At 36.6% G+C, this 21,940-nt stretch overlaps 1 protein-coding gene across 2 annotated transcripts in view; it reads right to left on the minus strand.

The window, feature by feature from the left end:
- The window catches only part of LOC149166529 (magnesium transporter MRS2-3-like), a 175,727-nt gene that overhangs the window by 128,301 nt on the left and 25,486 nt on the right, over positions 1-21,940 (minus strand). The window contains exon 2 of one of the 2 annotated variants that reach the window (XM_089432655.1): positions 10,012-10,251. In XM_089432655.1, coding sequence (XP_089288781.1) covers positions 10,012-10,251 — 240 coding nt within the window. Of the gene's footprint in view, positions 1-10,011; positions 10,294-21,940 lie in introns of both variants that reach the window. The other variant, XM_089432654.1, reaches the window with a different exon arrangement.

Genomic DNA, 21,940 nt, shown 5'->3' on the forward strand with positions numbered 1-21,940 from the left:
ATATAACTAAAACTCAAAAATAGTAAATAGTGACCAATCAAAGAATAAGTCTAATGTCATAAATATACAGAGTGAAGACACGAAAATTAAAAATGGACAATTAGCATAGAAGGAGCATTGTAGGGGAGGAGGGGCAATAGTTAACTGGTAAGTCAAATAGCACTATGGTAAGCCAAGTAGAGGTAAGCTTGATAAGTCAAATGAGTTAGGGATCGCAAATTAGTTAAGGTTATGATATTTATTATGTATTTTTCTTAGATTTAATAACCTTTTTTTGAAAGGTTTTTTTTTAGGCATGTGCCCCATCGAAAGGGGTGATTTTGGGCTTGGTGCTCTTGACTAAATGTTAGTTCCAGACCCTCACACTTGATAGAATCCAATGCAAATATTGCAATCCCCCCAATCCTAAAATCTTGAAAACTATTTAAGTCTGTAGAATTTTAGATGGGATATGAAATTCTATTTTCTCCATATGAAGTCCAATGAGGTTGGAACCACTCTCGAACATCATGAGTGATTTCATGATAATGTTAATTCAATGTTACCATTAATTACATAGCATTAGTATGTTCTGAACATAAATTATGTGAAAATAAATAATAAATAATAATCATAATAATATAAATATAATAATAAGTAATAAGTAAATTAACTGGTGGTTAGTTAGTTAATAAGGAAAAGGCATGTCTTAGAGACATGTCTGTTCGTTAGAGGGTATTTACCTGGCTATATACAAGACCCTCATTCTCAACTGTACTCATCCTATATTCATTATTTTATACAATATACAATTTACAATTAATATCCTACGATGGATGTCTTTGTCTACGAAGTATTTTAAATATTTCCACTGCGTATACGACTTTTGGTCATTACATTGGTATCAGAGCCACATCTGATCCGACCTTTGGCCTTCAACTCATCGTCAATTTTGTTGTCGTCAATCAAGCATTCGCTACGAAAAAGGAGGTTCCCCATTCTACCAGTCGCTACTAGGCCTTTGGCCATTTGATAAAGAAAAAAAACAAACAAACAAAACAAAACAAAACAAAAAATAAAGAATAATATATATATATATATATATTAGAAAAAAAACAAATATAGTCCGATGTAAATTTTGAAGGAGAACATTCATATATATAAAAAAAGGTTGTACATTATTGATAGAAAGTGCATGATAAAGTCAAAAGGGAATCTTTCCAAATATCTTTAAAACTATATGTAAGAAGAGGAAGAGTAGATAATATTATCTTGATTCTTCATTAAGTGGTTTACAAGCTCATGGTATTAGCAACCCATGGTAATTGTCCATGGTATTTTCAAGGTAAAAGAAGAACTAAAGGAATAAATCTCTTTATGTGAATGGTAAGTTTTACTTTTACATGGAGAAAATTAACCGAGTCAAAGGAACATAAGTGGACATATATTTTATATTATACCCCAAAGAGATGAATAACCACGTTTCACTAGGGTTGTAACTTTTCAAAAATAAAAATAAAAGATTATAAATAAAAATATATATAAAAAGAAGTTTTATATTATAAAGGGGTATTTTAAAGAAAAGCTCAAGTCATAAAATTATTAAAAATATATATAAGTACAAAGCAGGTATTATTATAGAAGGTTACTTAAAAGATCCATATATTAAAGTATATAAAGGGTTAAATCTAGAACTATAAAGAAACATAAGCATAACAAGTTATAACAATACTTTTTAAAAGCATTATAATAAATATAAGGTGCAATTTATTTAAATAGTGGAGTTGTATTAACTTATTTTAAAGTGGGAAAAAAATATATAATTGAGGAAAATAAAAGTTAAAAGAATTTATAAAGGTGTTCAAGTTTATCAAATAAAAGGGCATTTATTTTAAAGAAAAAATCCATTTTTGAAGAAAAAAACGAATGGAGCCTAATTCTAAAATGATGAAGGAAGGAAGATTTTCCTATAAAAGTGTTTTAATCACACATCACAAATTAATTACATTAAGAGGGACTATCCAAGGGAAAAAAAAGTTAATATCACTATTAGTACAAGCAACAACGAAAATTACATAAATATTCATCTGGCGAATCAATTGTTAATTTCAGATGCAAATGTAGGCGAAACAACAAATCTTTTTGAAAAAAAAAAATATGAAATTAATGATTTACAAATAACAGTAGATCATTATGAGTGCATATCCCAATTTTGTGTTGTAAAAATGTATGACATGGAGGTTGACATAATTCTTGGTCAACCTTGGTTTAGAGAATTGGGTGCGTTCATGTTAAACATAGAGAAAAAAATGTTGATGTTTTCTTATAAGGGAAGGATGATCACATTTCGAGACATGACAATGAAGTCAAAATCGATAATGTCCTCGTCAGAAAACTTTAAAGATGTTACAAAATTAATACCTCAAAGGAATCAAAACTCAATATCAGAGAAGCAAAAAGAGCTTGAGGAGGCCATATCCAATAAAAACGACGAAAATTCTTGTTTAAAAGATCATATCCAGAAACTACTTGCACAAGTCAAAAAGTGTAAAATTAAGAAGCAAAAGTTAGAACAAGAAAAAGAAAGTTTTAACGAAAAGCTCAACGAAAGTTTATCAGAGAAGGAAGAGGAAAATTTACACTTAAAGAACCTTAATAAAAAATTATTAGAACAAATTAAAAAATTAAAAGATCAAGAGAAGGATAATAGCGACAAGATCAATGATTCAGAAAAAGAAGAAATTTTACGTCTAAAAAAACATAACCAAAATCTTCTTAACCAGATTAAAAAACTTAAGACTGATAAGAAATCATTGAAGAATAGATACGAAGAACTTATCGCAAAGGAAGCATCAAAATCTCCACGTAGTAGCCCAAGCTAAAGAAACAAACATCGATCCCACTAATCTCATAGTTCGAGCAAATCCAAATCCTACTGAAGTAAAGACGCACTCAGAGGTTGCAGTTCAAATGATGGACACCCCAAATGAGGATTCAGTAGTCAAGCCACCAACAACAATGCCTGAAAGAAATCAGGAAAATGCCATAAAAACGTTTGAGGAAGTTCAAACAAGAAAAATTCCTTATCTACATCCGAATCACAACAGTAGACATCTTAATCAATCTACAAATCTATATCACGCAGAACATAAACAAACTTATGTTCCAAAGAATATTAAAGTGATCTCAATCCGGTCATACGATAACTATTCACCACACATCTCCAAGGATCAAAAGATTCCCTAGAAGATTAATCTAAGATGGTCCGATCCTTTTTCAGTACGACAATTATGTCTATCGCTTAGAACATCATATCATCTTGTATCAACAAAGATAAAAGCTCATAAACAAGAAGATATTCCGAACGACAGAAGAGATCCGATCCTTCATCAATAAGCTTTGAGGACAAAGCTTACTGAAGGAGAGGGCAATGTTATGAACATAAATTAGGGAAAAAAGATAATAATAGATAATAAATAATAATCATAATAATATAAATATAATAATAAATAATAAGTAAATTAACTAATGGTTAGTTAGTTAATAATGAGAAGGCATGTCTTAGAAACACGCATGTTCGTGAATGGGTACTTACCTGGCTATATATACAAGACCCTCATTCTCAATTGTACTCATCATACATTCATTATTTTGTACAATATACAATTTACAATTACTATCCTACAATGGATGTCTTTGTCTACAAAGTATTTTAAATATTTTCGCTACGTATACGACTTTTGGTCGTTACATAGTAGGGCCCTAGGGTTGAATATTAAGCTTCCTCGTGTTAATTTGGCAGCTCAATGACAAATTCTAACCATGGGATGAGATTTCTCTTTTCGAGAGGACCAACTTTGACTATTGATGCGCGCAATTTGGATAAGGGAAAGCGTATTTTTGAATTATAAACCCACATGTGCATATTTGATAAGGTCCGCCCTAAAGCAAATTGAAAACCCTTGGAAGGCTATAAATACAAGTGACCTCAGCCTCATTTGGACATCATCATGAGACATTCTTCTATTCTCTTTCTTGGTTTTGGCTCGCACAAGTCTAAAGCATGTTCACAGAGAATTGGTTTGCACAAAGGAGAAATTACAGGGTCTGAAACAAGCGTGTGTTTCTAGGGTTTTGGGCCTCAATGGCAAGCTTGGCAAAGGAAAATTTTGACCATAGACGCTGGCTTGCAAACTCAACGAAGCGACTGAAAGCTCTCAATCGCTCACGCACCTCTTCCTCTCTGCGACTGGAACCTAAACTTGCATTTTTCAGTTGACCGAAGTATTCGCTTATTGACCACAGTGTTCGGCAATTGACTGCAGACAGTCACAATTGATTATAGGCCTTTGAATCAGGGTTTTGAGTATTAGCATTGTTGGACTCTTCTCATGGATGGTGTTTAGTTGATTTTGTTGGATAGATTTATGATTAAAGATATGGATCATTGTACTCTCTTTTGTTGAATCATTTAATGACAATCTAATAAGAAGACGAATTCGAAAGGGTTTTGCCCTGGTCTCCGACCAATCCTAGTGTCTCTATGTGTGAATGTTTTTCTTCTATTGTTCCTTTATGTTATGCTGCATAGATGATGATATTGTTCTTTCTACATAGTTGCATATGTTCAATAATGGTGTAAATCTGAATAATGTAATGATGTTATGGGGTGAATTTAATATGGAAACAATGAAATGCAATTATCAAAGCAAAGAACAATATAGCCCTAAGAAAAATTAACACCTCGCTCATAAAGTATTGTTTTCAAGCAAAATTAAGGGAGGGCGCCCAACCCTTTCTGAGGGGCGATGCACAAAAGCACCCTTTTTGGGGAGTTGTGTCCCCCACACTACGCAAACACCCCCTACGTCTCCCCAAAAGGGGGACATGGGGAAACAATTCCCCAAATGACCCTCTGTCCCAAGTGCATAGGGTGCGAGGGGTGTGTGCACCCAACCCTAGGGGACACATCCCCATGGAATGTTAGTTTTTGTAGCATCGGATTTGTTCTAGCCACGAAATTTGGTGGAGAGGCTAGAATAATGAGATTTCCAAAACTCAGAAATCGTTTCTAGAAATTATACCTAGAGATGACTTAATTAGATTATTAAGCAATTTTTTAATGTTCCCTACGTCTAAAATTAGAGAATATGGTTAATTAATCATAATTAATTAATTCAAGGTGAGAATAATCTAGAAACTCACACGGATCAACTCCAAGATGATCATAGCCTTTGGTTAAGATTTAATCTTGGTCCTTCGTGCTCCAATAGAGGATTATAAGAAGAAGTCGATGGTCACTTGGAGAAAACACACCAGCAATTCGATTTCCTTGGCAGATCGATTTCCAGAGAGCAACAGCAATTATCGGAGAGCCAGAAATCGAAGTAGAGACAGTGAGGTGCAGAGACAGTGATCCAGAGGAGGTTTTCCAGATCCGGAGAGGAAGCAGCAAGGAGACAAAGTTATTCCCAGTGAGGCAGAGCAGAGAATTGCGCAGTTGCTTCAGAAGAGCAACTCGATTTGGCTGGAGGAAAAAATGATTTGAGTTCCAGAGGCCAGACAGAGGTTCCAGAGTGCCGGAGAAGCGATTTCCTCAACAGAGACAGGAAAAACAACTTCATCAAAGGCAATTTTGGGCCAGACGTCATAGGGCTAGCGTGAGCACTGCACAACGACCAGCGTGAGGGTTCCAGGAGGACGAGTTTCTAAAGGGAAGTTGTGTCGGGGTTGCTTGTGGAAGAAGGGTAATTCCCTTAAATAATTTTGGCCAAATTTTTGTGTTGTTTGGATTGCCAATTGGGCATCCATAGATTGTACCCAGAATTTCACCATTGCATAATAATAAAACCCTCAATTGTTGCATCGGTTTTCTCGCATTGGGTTTTTCGAGAACAATTGTCCAAAAATAACGATGTCATTTTTATATGTGTGTGTGCTAGTATTTTCTCAGTTGCCAGTGCTATTATTTCCATAGTATTTTATTTGTGAAGGTTGCAGTGTGATTTATTCGATATATGTCGTGGCAAATAAATTGTTAAATTAACAATTAGAAGAATAATTTTTAGTTGCTGCAATAGGATTTCATATTTGAAATTTTCACATGGTATCAGAGCTAAGTGATCAGCCGAGAAGCTCATAAGCAAGGAAAGGAATTCCATTGTTCAGAGGGAGCAGCAAATCGAAATTCCTAGAGAGACTACGTAGAGCCCAAGACAAGCAAATAGAATTGCTTGGGAAGTTCGATTTTTAGTTGCAAGGGTTGCAGAAAATTCGAGTTGCCCAAATTAGTGATTCCAGCAGTTAGAGGGAGTAGCAGCAGCTCAAATTTTCACTGAGCATATTCCTTGGTTGGACAGAGGGTTTTGCAGCAGTTTGCAGTTGCAGAATCCGCGTCAGGTGGAAGAGAAAAGCACACACAGCAAAGGGAAAATTTCTCTTAGGGAACTTTGAGTCTCAGAAGTTTGATTTTTCTAAGAAAATCGGCAGTAGCAGCTAGCAAATCTGCGCATTCCAAGGGAGAATGCGAGTAGCAAAGTTGTAGCCGAGCAGAGGGAAAGAGGGAGTTTTCAACAAATTAGAGATGGCCACCACATGGCTTAAAGATCAAGATAGGTTGGATGGAGCCTCCAACTAAGTCATTTGAAAGGCTAGGATGTCCTTCCTTCTAAATGAATATGGCTTGAAAGCCTACACAAATAAGGTGGTGGCAGTTCCTCAGGATGTGGATCAATTGAAAGAATATAGGAAGGAAATGGCAAAGGCGAAGCGGTCGATCTTGGATGAAGTCTAGGACCATATAGTCTCACATATAGTGGCCAAGGGAACAACCAAAGAGATTTCGGATGCTTTATCCACACTATATCAGGGAACTTCCTAACAGAGGAAGATATTCCTAGAGGAAAAGTTGAGATGCATTTGGATGCAGAAACGGAAAGGCATAGATTCCTTCCTCGCTCGGATACAGGAGGCCCGAGACCAGCTTGGAGTTGTTGGAGCAGCACCTCAAACATCAGAGCTAGTGTGATTAGCTCTAAACAGTGTCTCGGAGGATTGGCAAGTATTCGTCCAAAGTATATTGCGCAGAGATACTTTGCCACAGTGGGACAAGGTGTGGGTTGATTTGTAGAAAGAGGAGTTGAGGCGAGCTCTGGTCAAGAGCTCCATTAGTGGTAGCAGTGGCAGCGGATCGAAGGTGGTGTAGCAGGAGAATGTGGCCCTCACATCAAGGAGTCCCAGTCAGGGACAGGGGAAGCAGAGAAGGAAGAAGAAGGACATGTCGAAATTCAAGTGCTTCAAGTGTGGTGAGCTCGATCACTACAGCACGCAGTGTCCTCTCAGGAAGAGGTACAAGTCAGAGAAGCAGGATCAGAAGGCAGCGTCGGGCGAGATCGACAAACTTTCCTCTAAGTTGGAGGAAGACTTCGCGATGATGGCAGCCATACCTCCAAGAGTGAGGTGGAGCGACTTGGAGTTGTAGCCCCAGAGAGCTACAGAGATTGCGCAATGTCCATGAGGAGTCTGCCTCATGGATCATTACCTAGCTACGAGGGCCCATAGTGTTTAGTAACAGGATGGATCAGTGGCAGTTGATGCAGTCAATGCCAGAGTGACAGTTGCAGACTAGTAGCAGTCAGAAGCTAAAGAGCGAGTGCAGTGTTAATAGCAGAAAAGGTGGCTCAGTGCATACTTGATAGCAACGCAGATACTTCAGTGGACAATGCAGTAGTTAATAGCAGTGAAGACTCGGGAGACAGATGCATCATACTGAACACAGTTGATTTAGTATTTTGGGTGCTTCTCAATTGCAGTTGTTGCAGTTGCAACAGCAACAGATGAGAGGGAGTTGCAGTACAGATGCAAAGTTGGCAGCAGTACAGCAGGGTCAACAGCAGCACACAGATGTAGCATCAGAGTTGCGCAATGGTTGGTGGGCAATGTAGCCAGACATCAGCAACATAACAGGAGGTGATACAGAGACAGGGTGTTGTGGCAGGATGTGCAACACTAAAGAGAACACAGTCCTTGCTAAAAGGGAGTGTTAGTTTCTATAGCATCGGATGTGTTCTAGCCACGAAATTTGGTGGAGAGACTAGAATAAATAACATCTCCAAAACCCAGAAATCATTTCTAGAAATTCCACCTAGAGATGACTTAATTAGATTATTAACCAATTTTTTAATATTTCCTAAATCTAAACTTAGGGAATATGGTTAATTAATCATAATTAATTAAGTCAAGGTGAGAATAATCTAGAAACTCACACGAATTGACTCCAAGATGGTCCTAGCCATTGATTAAGATTTAATATTGGTCATTGGTGCTCCAACAGAGGATTCGATGGGCACTTGGCGAAAACACACCAGCAGTTCGATTTCCTTAGCATATCGATTTCTAGAGAGCAGCAGCAATTGTCGAAGAGCCAGAAGTTGAAGCAGAGACAATAAGGAGCAAAGACAGTGATCCGGAAGAATTTTTCCAGATCCGGAGAGGCAATAGTAGCAAGGAGGCGAGTTATTTCCAATGAGGCAAGGCAAAGGACTGCGCAGTTGCTTCAGAAGAGCAACTTGATTTGGCTGGAGGAAAAATAGTTTTCAGTTCCAGAAGCCGGACAAAGGTTCCAGAGTGTCGGAGAAGCAATTTCCTCAGCAGAGCCAAGTAGAACGACTTCATCAGAGCCAGTTTCAGGCCAAACGTCATAGGACCAGCGTGAGGGTTCCAAGAGGACGAGTTTCTAAAGGGAAGTCGTGTCGGGGTTGCTAGTGGAAGAAGGGTAATTCACTTAAATAATTTTGGCCAGATTTTCTTGCTATTTGGATTGCCAGTTGGGCATCCATAGATTGTACTCAGATTTCATTGTTGCATAATAATAAAACCCTCAACTGCTGCATCGGTTTTCCTCCATTGGGTTTTTTCGAGAACAATTGTCCAAAAATAATGGTGTCATTATTATGTGTGTGTGTGTGTGTGCTAGTATTTTCTCAATTTCCAGCGCTATTATTTCCGCAATATTTTATTTGTGAAGGCTGCAGTGTGATTTATTCGATATTTGTCGTAGCAAATAAATTGTTAAATTAATTAACAATTAGAAGAATAATTTCCAATTGCTGCAATAGGGTTTCAGATTTGAATTTTCACATGGAACACTGAAATAAACACATCAATTTAATAATTGGGACCACAAATGCATGCTTAGCCCAAGGGATTGGGATTACTTGTACAAAGGGAAGCCCAGTGAAAATCTAAGCACTACTTGATGCAAGAGTGGCTGTTGTAATCCCTGCACTTTCTTCACTAAGTGTCCAAAAAGCGTGCTTATCCCCAAGGGATTAGGATTACTTGTACAAAAGGAGGCCCTGTGAAAATTTAAGAAAGTACAGCTTCATACAAGGGTGATTGTTGTAATGTAAACCCTGCTCATTCTTCACTAACCGTCCAAAATCCTAATCCTACATTACAAACTCACATACTGTAAAAGGATGTCTACCTGCCCATTCATCCACAAGTAATAACTAGACATCCGTGTCATATACTCAAGCAGAAACTTGGGACCAAAACAAGAATAAACTTAAGGATTGTAAACAGAGGACAAATATGCACAAGGCCATAAATACTCACTCAACAATTCATTGGTGTTCAAATTAGTTTGATCTTTGGAAGGCTCCTTTTAGGAGATTTCTGTGACAATGAATCATTTTAAGCAATCACTCCCTGAATCCATCTATACTTGCAATATAAATATTAGATTACTAGGTACCCTCTCTCACTATTATTATATATTACTAGTTATATTCTGCCTCTTAGCAAGTGCTTCAAGTTATTACAAAACCTCAGCCTGGATAATCTCAGACACATTTAGCCTAAATCTGTCTCGATACATGTTCCAAACAAAAAATGGAATCAGCATAAAATAGAGGCAATCCACAGTTCAGTAACATAAACTACAATTGAGCTGCCATGAAATTGAAGACTTCAATAATATGATTCATAAAGCCATCTTACTATACATGGGAAAAAAGAAAGTAAACACACCTCAGATTCTAAGCAGCTACATGCAGCTTCAAGGCAAGCTTCCAATGCTCTAAATTCAAATGGCAGAACTTTTGGACCATTTTCATAGGCATTTGTATCTGGCTTTGAACCATCTATCCATGTATCATGTTTCTCTAGAAAGACATTTTCATGTAAATTTTTAAGCTGTTGAAGTTCTCCCTCGTTCACAGAACTTGATAAAGTTGGCATCATGCCAGATGGAGTTGTTCTTACAATATCCTTATTGCCAACATCTGGATCAGTATCACTATTTTGACCTTCCTTTAAGCAGAAAAATGAATCCAGTCAAATAGTTTTACAAATATAGGATAGAAAAGATAACTGGTAAAATGGAAAAAACATTAGATTCTTTAACTATTGAATGCAATTTTTAAGATGCAAACAAATAAATTTCATCATAGTTAATCCGAATAACAAGATGATTTCTTTGAGACAAAACTCCAAAAATGGTCTGAACATTTTTATGGCATGAAATGCTGCAAAATGTATAGATTTTCCTATAGCAGTGGAGACTTAATTCAAATGGAGTTAATGAACAAGTTATATTTGTACCAAATTTACTAGAAATGTATACAAAAACAGCACAACAAATATTTTCATGGAGCCTAGCAGAACGGGTATTTTGATAATTAGTTTGAGTGACCGAACCTTCACAACCAAAGAAACAGAATGTACAATTCAGAGGCATTTTCGCTTTCATTCTCCTTCTCACAACGCATCAGCAGTAGTGTAAAGCCAAAATGTTCAGATACCAGTTGTAATGTTCCTAATTATCAGTAATAGCACAATCGATATTGATTGTGCCAAGTATATAGCACAGCTCCAAAGTATAATGATGACGATGAGTTGCACAGCAACTCAAAAGAAATAGGAGAATATTTTGCAACAACCCCAATACATAGAAATGACTAATATAATCCCCTATGTATACTAATTGCATTTCTCACGTAGACCCCATTCCTGGCCAACATATTATCTACTTATACAAGTGGTCTCTTACATTGACTAGAGGAATCACACCACTCAACTACTACATACTTTTGAAAAGTTGTCAATACCTAAAGCTCTACAAAACTGTGATTTTCCTTTACAAAATAGGCATCAAACACCAATCATTTTTTCTCGACACAATGGTCCTGTTTGAAATTTGCAAAAGTCAAGCCAAGGTATTTATACGATTTAACTACTTGTGGAGTTTACATTTATTGAAAGACATTGTGATATTCTAGCTTTAAATCTTTAATTATAATAATTTCTTGTTTAATTCATAATATTAATTGCCTCAAAAATATTGTATGATTGCAAGTTGTTTTCCAGGCCTTTGATATGCCACATCAGCAAGGAAATATGCTTTTTTTAGGGTAGATTAAAAGTATATTGATACTTAAAATCATACAAAATTAATTAAAAAATATGTCATTAGAGTGATGTTGGCTAGATGTATGTCAAATTGTAGCTACAGTGTGGGTGTTGGAAATAGCAAATTCTTTGTTAGATCTTTGCTGTGGCACATCAACAAGACTATATGTAATTTTTTTCACTTTTCTTCTCCCATTTTTTTCCCTTTTTTCCCTATTTTTTTCACAGGGAGTAGGGGTGGGTAAAAGGATTTTGATATTAACCATGATACAATTCTTACATCAATTGCCACTCGCAAACTAAAGACTTCACAAATGAACAAGATAATGCTGCCTTGTTGCATTGTATCCTTGACAATCACATTTTTTTTCTCACTGAGTATCAAGTAACTTTTGAAAATAGAAATTAGCTCAAATCATTGCAAGTGCCCACCATGAATGTGCAAATAGCCCAATGGTAGAGCAACTCATCATCTCAGGGCATGTCCTAGGTTCAATTCCTGGAGTGATAAGTTTTCAACATTGTATTATCATCAAAAAGCACATGGGTGGTTGGTGCAGATGGTTGGTAAAGAGTGGATAATCCTATTCCCCCCACCAAGGTTCAAATCCCCCCAAATGACATCTCTCTTGCAACATTCCAATACCTGAAATGGCATTACTATTCCAACTATGGAAATAACCAAAACAAATAATAGAAATAAAGAGCTAAAATCAAGGAAAGGAATGGGAGCACCTAGACACCCAAAGGTAGATCGTACCTACAAATTCAAGTAATGGAGGAAGACGTATCCAATAAACTTTAATGAACAAGTTGATTGTTTAAAGTAAAATGCTATTAGATAGAAACAAGAGGGGCCAAACCCCTACATATACCATTAGTGAGGCAAAAATCTTAGCTTAAAGCTTAAATCACTAATAAGAGTCATTATGCCCTTTTATATAAAAGTGGTTGTTCTACAAATACTAGTTTACAAATCATAAGCATACACACAAAATAGCTCGTATACATAAAGTTGAATACTTCATAATGATAGTAGTCAGGTACACAACATACCCCCCCCCCCCCAATGAAATAAGCTTCTTTTTCTATTACAAGATATGTTATATGGTGTGTCCGAGAACCAATTCATGACACTTTGTGTTAGAAAAACAAAAATTCAAAATGATTTTCTTATGTTGATAATTACTTGTGATATTCTTATGTTCTTATTAACTTTCTTATGTTCTTCTTTTATCTTTGTTTCATCAAGCAATTACCAAAAGAAAAATATGAAGACCAGGGACACCAGATGTAGGCGGACAGCCAGGGCTAAAACCCCTACCAATAGACCTTCCTACTCCACCAAGTCAGCCTTCCAATATGATATAGTAGTCTCTTCTTATCCAGCAGCCTCAACCCAACACAATCCAGCAATTCGACTTCCCAGTTGCAGAATTTCGACCCCCAGTAGCAAAATTTCGACACCCTTGCAGCAGCTGCACAACTTCACGCATGTGGGAAAAAGGAAGAGAATCTTGACTTTTGTGCTTGTGAGAGTCCTCCTTCTCCTTCGCTATCCTTCTTCTCCTTGTTCCTTGAAATTCGCACCTTTTCTTGCCCCAGTAACTGCAAATCGAATTAGTTGAGTGTGTGTGACAAATGAGGTCAAGTTGTTGCCCTTTATATAGTGATTATGCTGCCCAGATTTAGGCCGACTTGTCCAATTTGAGGCCGACTTGTCCTGTTTGAGGCCGAGAAGACTTATTTTAATAGAAAATAAATTTCTTTCTTGACAAATAATTCCCAAGAAGGGTTCTTTACATTATGACATGCACAAGGACACTTGACACAAACCCTAGAAGCCTACAATGGAAGTTTTGACCTAATACCAATTGACCCAAGCATGAAACCCATGCTTTAAAAAGTCAATTTTGATAATAATAAAATTTCAATTTCTTTCTTTTGACAAATACATTATATTGTGATTTAAATACATTTATGAAAACCGAACCTAGTTACATTCTTCAACACTCCCTCTTAACTAGGGAGGTATTCATAATTACAACTACACAGAGGTACATGGAAGATCTCCAAAATGAACTACGAAGAGTTTTGGCACACTTAGTGCCTCGGGCTAGATACCTGACCAGGTTTATCTATCTGAGTGGGACTAAGATGGACTCAAGCTTCCAGCGAGTCTAGGTACCATCAGACTAACTTGTTAAGCATTAACCTAGGGATCTAGGTGTGTATCCAAGGTTAGAGCTCTATGACCAACGCCACCCTCCCTCTTCGGGATCAGGACATCAAGCACACATAGGCCAGCCATATGTCCTCCCAAGCATCTGTCATTAGATGCTTCAACTCTCCCTAATAAACTAGATATATCCATAAGCATGTTTCCAAAGTGTTCATCCTTCTTTATGGAGATATTTACCTGTTCAAACGCAAACCCCAATGAGCAATAAACTTTCAAATATACATATACAAGTAAACACAAACCTTCAAGGTTCTCAATCATCTTGATGTCACTTAGTTATTCATATTCAACTATTCGGAAGCTTTTCTTCTTTCATTTCTTCAGCAGCATCAAGACATCCTCAATACATTGCCGATCTATTCATTCTCTGATTTCTTCTACAAGGTATCCATCATGACTATCATAATATGCCCTCCCTCTCAACTGGGGAGATGTAGTCTTTTCTTCTAACCATGCTCCCTCCTAACTTAGGGAGATCAACAATTTTCTTCTTCTATAACATCGGAGAAGCTTCAAACTTTCACAACTTCATCAAGGTTATCTTATAGCTTCCTTCATCATGCTCATCAATACTTTTCAATTACGAATATCTCCAACATCTTGAAGATTATGTACCTGCAAAACTGTAATAGCAAGTTCAACCAAATACATATAGAAGCATGAGGTTAATTATGTCAGATTCTTATAATGGAAGCATCAAAGCATTCAGAGTTTAGACATCAAATACCTAAATCTAGTTAGGTGCATAAGAGACACATACTTCTAAACTTCACCCTTTGGCTCGGGTTTGTTACAAACCCTAGACTACAACATAAAGCAACTTGATCAAGAAATCAATCTCATTCTATCTAGGGCCTCATCATTATTTCAGAGATATACGACAGATTCTATTATGATCCATTACTAGCCCTCAATTCCATCTTAGAGACATAAAACAAATAAAAATTCTATAATGCATCTAAGGGTTCAACAATTTTATATGTTAGACTCTATTGAGCCCCAAATCACATTGGAAACAATATCATCATATCTTAAAATATCAAACTTCTACTAGGGCTTTGTTACAAACCCTAGAATATACAAACTATTAGTATCAACAATTAGGTTAGCATATATACATATCTAGGATTTCATAATCATATACAAGCATACTAAAATAATATCTAAGACACAAACATTAATACATCAAAGGTAGATACATAACAATTTTGACAAACCTAGGGTTTTTATCAGATAGACGAACACACTCCTAGGGTTTCATTCCTATGATCTTACTATGACTATTGCAATGGATTTTGCTTATATACCCTAAATTATCAAACCCTAGAGATCTAGGGTTTCAATAATAGCTTAGACATTAACAACAAACCCTAAAGATCTAGGGTTTCAATAATAGCTTAGACATTAACAACAAACCCTAAAGATCTAGGGTTTCAATAATAGCTTAGACATTAAGAACAAACCCTAAAGAATCGGAGTTTCTATCATTACAATACCAAAATTCTAAGAATAGGATTTCTAGACTTCATCACCAATCCTAGATAGACTAGGATATCATAATCAATATTGACACACCCTTAAGTTAGGGTTTTATAAAGAACCTTTTTAGGGTTCCATAAGAATTATCAAAATATGAGGGTAGATTCAATCTAATGATTAATCACCCAAACAAGAATCTCTTATGATTCAAACCATAGACATAACGATGTTAGTAATAAAAAGTAAATTTTTCAAAGAAGAATGATCGTACTTTTTATATGGAGAGAACTTTATAACAAGTTTATAGTCTAAGGCATACCTTTGAGTTGTTTCTTAACAAACCTTGTAGAACAACAATCTTGAAAAGCTTTCTTTGCAGTAGAACTTCTTCCATGTTTCAAGTTTGTCCTTTGAAGTCTTCTTCATAACCTTGAGCATTCAACAAGCTTTCCTAACTAGGAAAAATATAAAAAAGGTTATTAGTTTACAATACAAACAAACCTTAATCTGAGGAAACTAAATATGAAAGGATGAAACAAGATACTTATCTTTTGGTAAAATGGTGAAGGCTCTCTCTTAATCCAATCTTTGAGGGATACCTAAAACTCATAAAAATAATTCAAAAATGTTTTAACAAGACATGTTAGATATATAAACTCTAGAAATCAAAACATAAAGGAAAACTATGTTCAACTATAGCCATTACTTGAAATTATGGTCTTTACATTGCTTTCTATTTAAGCCTTTGCCATGGTCTGCCTCTTCATCTGGTCCTGATGATGAACCACACTTGTTGGTTCGAAATGCGTTAGCCAAAAATACCTCTTATGTGATTTCTACCGAAAGACTTTTCTTAATAAAGGAAAACAATTCCAAAAATTAAAAGACTAAGAGGGCTATGTGAGAGAGAGAGAGGACTTAGTAGTATAAGTCCTTGACTTTTGATTCTTCGGTCTTGTTTCTCTTGAGAGGATCTTTATCTGCAACATTCGCATGTTCCCTTTCTCTCTTTTTATTTCATGGATTTTCTGGACAATGGCTTTTGTAATGGCCCATCTTGTGGCAATTGTAATATTCGACTTTGGATAGTCCATTCTCTTCTTCAGTCCTTTGAACTTCTTGAAGGTTCCCTTCTTGTGATGAGAAGAATAGGCATTGGAGTTGTTTTCTTCTTCATCCTCCTTCTTGTTGTTTATTATCAATATTTTAGCTTCTTCTTGACTACAGGCATTCCACATTTGTTCAAATGTTGGCATATCCTTCCAACTGTTGAGTCCTGATGCAAAGGCACTCCAAGGTTTAGGTAGTCCCAGAAGAGCAGTAATTACGGGCTCTTTTTTTGGGACAACTTCATCTATTTCTTGGAGTTCATCCCTGGTTCTAGATATTCCTATAAAGTATGATGAAACAGTGTCATCATTTGTCATCTTAACTCATTCTTGAGGCTTGCTATTTGACCAATGTTTTTTATTGTGAATAACTTGGAGAGAGCCTCATACATTTCTTGAGCGAAGTTTATGTTGGATATGTATAGAATTAGGTTATCCTTAACTCCATCCACTATTAGATTCATGGCCACAATTTCAATTTCTCTAAACTTTGCTTTCTCTACATCATTTGATTCCTCAGTAGGCTTCTTGACTCTTCCTTAAACAAGACCTAAAACTTTGTTCTTCTCGAGAATGAGGCTTATTCTCTTTTTCCAAGCCCTGTAGTTGGAGGCCCCTTCTAATTTGTTCTCTCCCTTCATTGAGTTTGTCATGGTTCCTGTAGATAGTAGGCTTGCCTCTTTATATGATCATTTTTCCTTAATTGCTTTCCTTTGATCTCCTTTTCCTTAATAGATCTTTGATCTGCATTTTTCTTTCTTCTTTCACCTTAGCTCTAATACCATGTTAAAAAATCAGAAAGGCAGAAATATTTTCTTATGTTGATAATTACTTGTGATATTCTTATGTTCTTATTAACTTTCTTATGTTCTTCTTTTATCTTTTTTCATCAAGTAATTACCAAAGGCAAAATATGAAGACCAAGGACACCAGATGTAGGCAGACAACCAAGGCTAAAACCCCTATATAGGGGAAAACCCAGTCAAGAACTCTTCCTTCAGTAATTCAGATTGAGATGGACCAAGAACCTAGACCAATAAACCTTCCTCCTCCACCAAGACAGCGTTCCAATATGATATAGTAGTATCTTCTTATCTAGCAATTTCAACCCAACAACAATCCAGCAATTCAACTTCCCAGTTGCAGAATTTCGACCCTCCGCAGCAAAATTTCGGCCTCAATAACTGCAAAATTTCAGCCCCCTTGCAGCAGCTGCACAGCTTCACATGTGTGGGAGAAAGAGAGAGAATCTTGACTTTTGTGCTTGAGAGAGTCCTCCTTCTCCTTTGTTATCCTTCTTCTCCTTGTTCCTTGAAATTCACATTTTTTCTTGCCCCAGTAACTGCAGATCGAACTAGTTGAGTGTGTGTGACAAATGAGGTCGAGTTGCTGCCTTTATATAGTGATTATGCTGCGCAGATTTACGCCGACTTGTCCAATTTGAGGCTGACTTGGTGGAGGAGGCCTAGAAGACTTTTTTAATAGAAAATAAATTTCTTTCTTAAAAAATAATTCCCCAGAAAGGTTCTTTACATTATGACATGGACAAGGACACTTGACACAAACCCCAGAAACCTACAATGGAGGATTTGACCTGAAGACAATTTACCCGAGCATGAAACCCATCCTTTAATAAGTCGATTTTAATAATAATAAAATTTCATTTTCTTTCTTTTGACAAATAAATTATATTGTGATTTAAATACATTTATAAAAACTGAACCTAGTTACATTCTTCAACACTCTGTAGGATGACACCCAGGGGTTTTCTATGCACCAATTGCAGATCTGGGAGGGAACCATGTTGTTGTACATGTTACTTCATGTTATCCCCGTTGTTTACCTAACTCTTGGCCAACCAAGAATGAAGGTGACATTGTTACAAAATGACTTGGTAGTGTCATTTTGATGCTCCTTTCCTCAGTTTAGTTCATTAGATTTATTGGTCATGTTACCCCTCTTTCAGTAGGGGTACTCCAGTACTTTTGACCACGCCATTTGTAAGCCCAAATGTGTGCAAATAATAGCTCTAGATCCATGTGGGTGTCTTTTGTAAAAGTGTCTTCTAGATTATAGATGGTAGACGGTCATGGCCAATCTTTTCAACATAATCTTCATGGTGCTTGATTTTAGGGCATTGTTGACATCCCCCTGTTGGGCAAGAACTCCCTACTTTGATGAGCACCTTTGTGTCCTGGCGTGATACGTGTGCATCATGGAGGTGGACCTACTAGGACTAATGATTTATGGGAGCACTTGTTCTTTAGCCCTATAAAGGTGATCGCTTATTATACTTTTCCCTTCATTTTCCCTTTATCCCGATGCACCTCTTTGTTCCCCACATGGACCATCTCCTTATGTATGCACAATTCTTTGGCCATTGCCATGATTCTTCTTAGTAGTCTCATACTTCACGATGCATTTGCACTCCCCAAGGCAACATCCCACATCCTCTAGGGTAAAGGAAGGTTTTTTTGCAACCTCCAAGTCAAAAGAAATAAGTTGCAAGTCAAAGCACTCCAAACACCCTCCTAAAAGTGCCTTTTTCAGCTTTAGGGTATCTTCTAAAGGGGTCAAATTTCATCTTTGGGGCAGTCGTGAGGTCATTTATGGCAACATGGCATGTGTGAAGAGCAAGGTAGAGGTCAAGGCAAGCGAGGAACGCTTCATAGATTGTAAAATACTCATTTTCAAGCAAACCCAAGTAAACAATCACACAAAAAGCAAGAAATGGACCAAAAGCAAAAGTGTCGTCCACCTTTTTCTAGTCGTTGGAGGTTGTACAAGTCATGTTTGAGAAACGATGAGGCAATTATGGAGGTTGTTGAGGTCTCCAAGATATTCCAAGGTTAAATCAAGTCAAGATCAAGTAAGAGAAGCCTAAAAATATGATTCCAGACATCACTTCTCCATCAAGGAAGGAAGTTGTCCACTTCATGCTAACCATTGGGAGAGCCCAAACCACTTTTCAAGCAATGCTTGACCTCCAAATCAAGTCATTGGACATCCTATGTACTCAAAGAAACCCTAATCTTTGAATATTTATCTTTAGGTGATTTTTCTGGGAGAATCCTTAGGGGGATTTAGCCTAAATTACTTGGGCTACTTAGTCCCTAAGATCTATTGGGGAAACCTCCCTTGTGGGGATTGCATCCAACCACAAGATGGCAAGAAAAAAGTTGCCAAGGTGACAATGGTGACTAATCCCATTGTTGCTCTTAATCTAATTTTTAGTGAGGCTTTGCACTATGGTGATAGATTTTGCAATCACAGGTACAATGCCACATGTATTGAATTGTGAATAGTGAATATATAAATAAAACATGAGTGACGCTGGTAAAACCTAATAGTCATCATCCTTATCTTCATATTCATCATGAAAAATAGAACGAGGTGCATGTCTAGCAGTGGAATGTGGAGAAGAAGAAGTATTTCCAATTCCGCTTCCAGGTTCCTCAAGATTCAATGCAGCAAAAGAGATGTCCAAAGTTAGGATTTTGGATCCACATACCAGCCTTGGGTAAGAGCCTTTATACAAGTTATTACACAAATTGCACCACCATTCCCATGAACCACCACCAAGAATTCTTGTAATCTTTATAACATGCCTCCAAAGAAAATAGTAGACAACCATATTGTTGGCCTTGGGCACTAGAGAAGAAGTACCTTGGTTGGAAGCCATTACAAATAGAAAAATAAAAATTAAAAAGATAAATCTAAAATAAATAAAATGAACAATAACCCCAGTGGGTTAGCTCGAATGGTTAAGTGTTGTGAATTACAACCAGTAGGTCACAAGGTCAAGCCCTTGAGTTGGTTGCTTTTGTGGATGTCCTTATTGGATTAGGTTGCCAAAACTACAATCGATCAATATACCCTAGGTATCATCCTCGAAATGAGGGAAAGTTCCCTAAGGATTTCCTTGGGATGTGTTCCTTGAAAGGCCCAAAAAATCAATAAAATAAAATAATAGAAACATAAACCCTAAGAAAACACTAGATAACTAGCAAAAAATTTCAAAAAAGCTTGTTGCTCACCACAAAACGCATGTTGTAGCTATAGCTGCCTGAAAACACCACAAAACAACACTCAATGATGGTTGTAGCTACCCAAAAATACTACAAAACAACAAAAAACGATGGTTGTAGCTGCCCAATACACCACAAATATATAAATATACATATATGCATACATACATACATACATATGGTGGTAGTTGAAGCTTCCCAAAAAACAAACAACACCCAATGATGGTTGCAATTGCCCATAAAGACCACAACCATAAAGAAGTATAGTTGTAGCTACCCAAAACACCACAAAAGAGGAAAAAAATGGTTGTAGCTACTCAAAGCACCAATGAAACTCTAATTGTTTGTTGTAACATCCAAATACTCTGGATCCCCTCTTCTTGTATGTTGTTGCTCAAGCTATTCTCAAATCACCCTTGCTACCATGTGGGGCAAAATGAGAATGAAATTCTCTTTTAAAAAAATTCTAATCTTAGACACTTATAGAAGTCACATGTATTTATAATTAGCCTCTAATTAGGCATTAAATCCAAAATTGTGGATCTCATCAATCAAATTAGCGCAAAATCAAGTGAATTGTTTTTGGAAACCATTGATTTTTGTAGCTCGGGCAAGTACTTTTGCACAAGCCATGTGTCTAGGCGTGCAGAAGTCATCCACATTCTCCTTAGAACACTTACTCAAGTGTGAGCAAGTTGCTAATGTAACTTAGCCTAAGTCTAACTTATGAAAAAGCACATATTAGTATGTTGGTTCATTGAGCGGAATCTTAAGAAAAGTAAAGTAATTTACTTTAATGATTTTGTTGTAATCTTAATCATTGATCTCAAGATCTTGGTCATTAATCACTTTGATATTAGGGTTAGGGTTAGGGATTTAGCTCAATGTAAAGTTATAAAAGCAAGGCTCAATGTAAAGATAAAAAGAGGCATCTTAGTGAGCAGTTTGTTGGGTCTGAGGGAGTGCAGAAAGGTTGGAGATCTAGATTTGTGGGAAAGATCAAGCACTGATCCAATGCAAATTTGTTGGATCAAATCCAAGGCATTTGTATTCTTGTATTTTCTCACTTGGCCATTATCCCAAGACGAGAGCCCAAGTAGGTTATGAATCATTGTTAATGATGAATTGATTGTTGAAAAGTAGTGTAGGAATGGATTCGTCAATTTGTGCCTTAATTCAAAGAATTGATTTAGTGATCTTCTTAATCATGCACGAGTTCCAGTGCTATGGACGAGTTAAAGAAGCAGTTTGACTAGTGTGAATTTGTGGAGGATCAAGTTATCTGTCTTCTAGTGTGAGTTAAATTGGGAATTGAAAGCTCAAGTGGAGTTAGCTTCCTAAATTTTAGGAGGATCCAAATAACTAGTTGTGTTGACTTTTGTTAACTACAAAAGCTCCAGTTCGACTTCCTAATTTAGAAACTCACTAATAATAGTCTAATCGAAGAGCTTGTAGGGAGATCTAAGGCATACGATTGTACCATAATTTTTGTGTGAGCTTGTGAAGAGAGGTGCCAAGGAGTTTTCTTGTGCAAGTTATTGTGGAGAGCAATTACTCTCGGAGTACACATAGAAATAGGGAAATTCCCTATTTAATAGGAGCTTGGGTTCCACTAGGAAATAGGAGGCTATTTCATAAGGGATTGGGAAAGGAAATCAGAACCTTTAGTGCGCATACAAGGAGGAAGAAGA

The sequence above is a fragment of the Pinus tabuliformis genome, chromosome 5_1 (assembly GCF_031772625.1).
Source record: "Pinus tabuliformis cultivar Carrire ecotype Pingquan chromosome 5_1, CPIR1, whole genome shotgun sequence".
Classification (NCBI taxonomy): domain Eukaryota; kingdom Viridiplantae; phylum Streptophyta; class Pinopsida; order Pinales; family Pinaceae; genus Pinus; species Pinus tabuliformis.